This window comes from Brachionichthys hirsutus, chromosome 17 (assembly GCF_040956055.1).
Source record: "Brachionichthys hirsutus isolate HB-005 chromosome 17, CSIRO-AGI_Bhir_v1, whole genome shotgun sequence".
Lineage (NCBI taxonomy): Eukaryota > Metazoa > Chordata > Actinopteri > Lophiiformes > Brachionichthyidae > Brachionichthys > Brachionichthys hirsutus.
The window spans coordinates 6256381-6261122 of record NC_090913.1 but is presented as its reverse complement, the minus strand read 5'-3'; the positions used below and the strand labels follow the sequence as shown (position 1 = coordinate 6261122).

Sequence of the window (4742 nt, the reverse complement as noted above, 5' to 3'; positions counted from 1 at the left end):
GCTTCTCGCACTGCAGGTTGATGAGGCTCAATACTTTCCAGGGACTCCCGCACCGAGGGCGCGGCTCGACGGGCGGCGCGACCCCGTCGGCGCCGCTTTCCTCCTTCGCTTTCTTCACTTGATGACGAGGCGTCGTGCGAGACAAGCCGTGCTGGAGGGAACTACGGGAGACCTTGAAGGAATGAGCAGCCTCCTCCCGTTTTCTCACGACGAAAGGACCCCGCCCGGAGGGTTCATCCGGCCACGCGGAGGTCGGATCGGCGGCCGGGAAGCCGCCGTGGACGGGGGAGGCGAGCTTGGAGACTTCTTGGAGGAGGTAGAAGAGTGGCGAGCGGTGACTGGAGGGGGGGGCATCATCTTCCATCGTACTCGCCCCTGGTTGGGGGGGGGGGGGGGTTGTCCGACTGATGCCTGCATCATTAATACACACATTTATGAATACGTATAATGAATACAAATAAAGCTTTCACGTTATTAGATGTGATGGGGGGGGGGGGGGGTCAGATTCCCTTCAAGAAAATGTTTCCACATGAAGAGTTTTTTTTGCTTGTGTAATATCGTCTCAACACCTTCAACTGCTAAGTATTTCAAAATAAAACAGTTTGAGGAGGGAAAACTGTTTTAATTAACCATTGACAAATGACACAAGTGCCTACGTCACGAAGTTAAAAGCAAATACTGCTTCATATTCTGGAATCACAAGTTAAATAGCTTTCATTTTCAAATGAAGATAAAACAATTTGAAATATTTATACACGCCAGCAGCGTTTTAGAGTCTCCACTTTTAACCGGGAAAAGCACACACATTACGTCTAAATTAATTAAGAGTAGTTTTCATTTTTCCTTCATCGTTTAAAACGGGCTGACATTGTTTCTGACTCCAGTTTGAACCGCCAGCAGCGCGTCCGGCTTCATTGTGATTCGTTTTAAACTCACCGGACCGTTCAGACGCGTCCCGGAACCTCTTCGGTCACATTTCTGATACAAAATGTCGCAGATTTTCGCGGTTGTGTGACTTTTGATCGTCGCGCGCGCAGAATAGTGATTGATAGAAGAGCTTTGTATTGATACGGGCCTGCGATCTTCAGACTGTCAGTCCTGCGTCCAGAAGACGCAGCTCTGCGCGCTGTTCGCTTTTAGTTAAATTAACTCTATGGATATTTCTCGTCCGATTTCTTGGCTTTGTAATCCGATTTGCTGGAACACACTCAAACTCTGATCCACGACTTGCGGCCTATCCGGCCTTAGTTGTAAACTGATTCAATGGTTCAGCTTTTGTCCATTTTTATTTTATTTTATTTTATTGCCTGATCCATAAATAACTGCGCCTTCCTGTCCTGAAAACAACAAGAAAACATTTGATCAAATTCTGCTGCACGCCAACTTACCGGTACTTGAATCGGGTTGCTCTGACGGGGACAAGGAGCAGCTGCACGGGTGTTGAAGTTCTGCTAGATTATATGGAGGAAACACGCCGGCATGAGATCTATTTTGTTTTGGCAGCTCCTGCGAGGCGATTTCAGCTCGTCATGCAAAGAATTATTGGTTATCGACCACTTAGAGAATGTCTCGTCCTCTTTGAGTTCTTATAATAAATGGCAAGTAACGAGCAGTGTGGGGAAAAAAAAAAAACTGGTTTTATTGCACAGCTTTAAATATCTGTAACGTCATCTTCATAACAAACAATTCATAGATATATTTGTGCGTAAGTCGGACGAGTTCACCGGACTCGCAAAGTAAAAGGCTGGAAGTCGATAGCTTGAAGCCGGTCGGCTTCGCAACAGTCTCACCTGGATCAGCTCACCTGAGCCAGACCCAATAATCCTTAATCGCGGAGACACCCAGAGTGCGTGAACTCTAAAATGAGATGGTGTCATCGCTCAGGCATGATTTATGCAACAAGCCTACCCCACAACCAATCTGGTTCCATCATATGGCTTCAGGACCACACCCGGGAGGGCTTACTATAATCGGTACTTATTTATAAGACATCAAAACTCTGACAGATTAACTCGCCGCACACACAGAAGTGACAGTAAATGCTGTACGCGTACATATTATCTGACGAGTGTTCCAGAAATGAGATGAGAACACGGCGTTGCGATATTTGTGCGCATGTCAGCTGTAACGTGGAATGCTCCGTTCAAACGACATAAAGACGAACTCGGTCGAAGCACGTTCTGCAAATCAGAAAACAATGTCTCTCGAATAGGCGCTCAAGCCAGCAGCAGTTTGTGAGGTTGAGCGCTGGCCTCCGACGCGCCGTCGATGAAACCGGTCTCTCTGGAGGCAACGCTTAAATTCACCTGACCTCTCCTGCAGACCCGTCTGACGGCGGAATCTTTCTTCGCCCACGCCGTCTTGAACGCTGTCTCTTTTCTATTATTGCCGGGCACCTCTGATACAAAACACACTCTTCAAAGGGATGTGGAAAGACACTCATTTGACTCCCTTGTTCTTCATCATCGTCATCTGCCATCCCTTCTCAGTGAGGCTTGGGCACGTGCCCATCCACATAGAAGTTTCTGGTGACCTTGGGCAAGGTGAGCTCGACGCCGTCAAGCTCTCGAGTGAGAAGGATCTGGCATCCCAAGCGGGAATTCTCCTGAAGCATGGGCGCCATGTCCAGCATGTCGTCCTCCCTGAAAGCCCAGATATCCGTCAGTTGTTTTATAGTGATCTTCATTCACCTGATCACACAAACGCGTCGATATTCTACGGTTCTGGCAGACCTACCTCTCATCAGGTTCTGGAAGTTTGTCAAAATGCTCGCCGCTCACGTAGACCTGGCATGTAGAGCAGGCCAGTGACGCCTCACAGGCCCCTACATGAAAGGATTACAAATTATGAGCAAGTGTCTTAAACACTATGTTGAATAAATATTTAAGGAATGGCATTGGCTGAATAAATACTCACCCTCAAGATCGATGCCATGTTTGTGAGCCAAGTAAAGGACATTATCTCCCACTTTGGCCTGGATGGGGATTCTCTGGCCAGAACGATCTACATATACAACATTAACCCTAAACAGCAACCAATTAAAAGTATGGGCCTTGTTTACAGTCACATATGTGGAATTTAAAGCATCAGAGAGGGACAAACAGTATTTTATATCACACATTTGTAATTAATATTGTAAACTACACATTAAATATATATATGTGTGTATATATTCAGAGGATATTGTAGCACCTTGATGTTTAACAATACAATGTGAGAATAAAACCAGTTTTCATTTCACTTCCTGCTTTTCTTTGCGTCTGCAGAATGCGTTCACATTTTGTTTATGTGGGCATTTTGTCTTAAATCACAATTTGTCTTGATTCAAGTCTACATTTCAGGAGCACAAACCGCTAAAGGAATTGTTGCAAATCATTTCTCAGATGCCACGCATCCACATTTACATGCATGTTTAAGGCATCTTTTTAAGTTAATATGCAATGATTGGATCAGTTATCGCCACTGTAATATTCGCACTGACAAAACACCATCCAAGAATAATAAAACCCATTCAACCCCCCCCCCCCCTCCCTGAACTTACACATCCTCTGGAGCTTCGGCATTTGAATTCCCCTCGGCACACCGATAAAGACCTTTAAACACAGGGACACGACCAGGAGGCCTGTTACTGTTTTTGTTTTCAGCATTTCCTGGCGCACAAGTCTAACTTGTTGCAAAGTCTCGTTACCATCTTATCTAAGTCAGGGGTCGCACGAAGCGTTTACTGAGCGGACGTTCAACTCTTATTTCTAATATGCTTCGACCCTATGATCGAAACTTTGTTGATATTAATAACAACAACAATATCCGGATAAATAAAAGTTTATTTAATACTACTAATATGTTAAAAACTAGTCAGTAAATAGCCAACACACTGATTATGGCTAAACGTGCTAGCAAGTTGCCTCACTCACCCATACTCGTTTGCACATGTCGATTAATCGTCCAGAGGCAATCGAACAAGCCGCTCCTTCGTCTGTTTAATCTGGTCACGTAGCTATTTAACTTGTTGAAAGGGCATGTGCTGCAGTCTGGTATAACTCGAGAGAGTCTGAAAGTCAGCCCGACACCCGAACGGACTGCACTTGAGGCCGCCATGTTTCTGTTTTGGTCACATTGCCCGAAAGCAGCCAATAGGAAGAGAGCGCGTCGGTGGGGCGACAAATCGGCTGTAACGCATATAACCGACAATAGAGGGCGCTGTTGTTCACGTTCTACATGCACAAAGATCAATAAGAAAAGCAATATTTGTTAGAATGACAGTGTACTTGGACGAAGTAAAAGGTTAAAAATAATTTACATATGTTAAAGTTCTTATTCCTGTCTGTGTTTCCTATATGCAAATAGATTAGTGTACGATTAATATGGATTCCTTGATAATTATGCAGGGATTTAATTATGTTTGCTGTATTCCAGATGGAACCAATTCACTTGCTTTACCATTAAGCTTTTTCTGAAAAAGAATAAAAAGTTGTAAACTTCCAAGAGCACACAATTTTAAATACATGTTCTGCCTTGTTTATATGTGCTGCAGGGGAAGAAAGGCCTCGATAAGAACTGCGATGCAGGCTGGCAGCAGAGAACAGAGACCACTGGTGTGTGAAGATGGAGAGGTGATGTTATGACTAGAAACAGGTTAAGTCCTCCAGCGTCCTGTATTTTCCCTTTCTTTACCTCTCTATCCAAAGCATCTGTTTCAGAGCAGCATTGTGTTAATATTTGATATGTGACTTATAGCTTTT

At 44.6% G+C, this 4742-nt stretch overlaps 1 protein-coding gene across 1 annotated transcript; it reads right to left on the bottom strand.

Annotated features, from left to right (window-relative positions):
- Positions 1-1622: 1622 nt before the first annotated feature.
- fdx2 (ferredoxin 2) lies at positions 1623-4098 on the bottom strand. The gene is made up of 5 exons (XM_068751282.1): positions 3915-4098; positions 3542-3593; positions 2917-3023; positions 2737-2824; positions 1623-2642 (listed from the first exon to the last, which is right to left on the bottom strand). The coding sequence occupies exons 1-5, from the start codon at positions 4096-4098 to the stop codon at positions 2486-2488; spliced, it is 588 nt and encodes a 195-aa protein (XP_068607383.1). The 3' UTR covers positions 1623-2485.
- Positions 4099-4742: the final 644 nt, after the last annotated feature.

Bases quoted from the DNA above. Each gene is read 5' to 3' on its own strand.
- fdx2 (XM_068751282.1), bottom strand. From the start codon at position 4,098: ATGGCGGCCTCAAGTGCAGTCCGTTCGGGTGTCGGGCTGACTTTCAGA. The intron at 2,825-2,916 runs GTGAGTATTTAT...CCTTTCATGTAG, and splicing joins ACATGGCATCGATCTTGAGG to GGGCCTGTGAGGCGTCACTG. The intron at 2,643-2,736 runs GTAGGTCTGCCA...CTGGGCTTTCAG, and splicing joins CTTCCAGAACCTGATGAGAG to GGAGGACGACATGCTGGACA.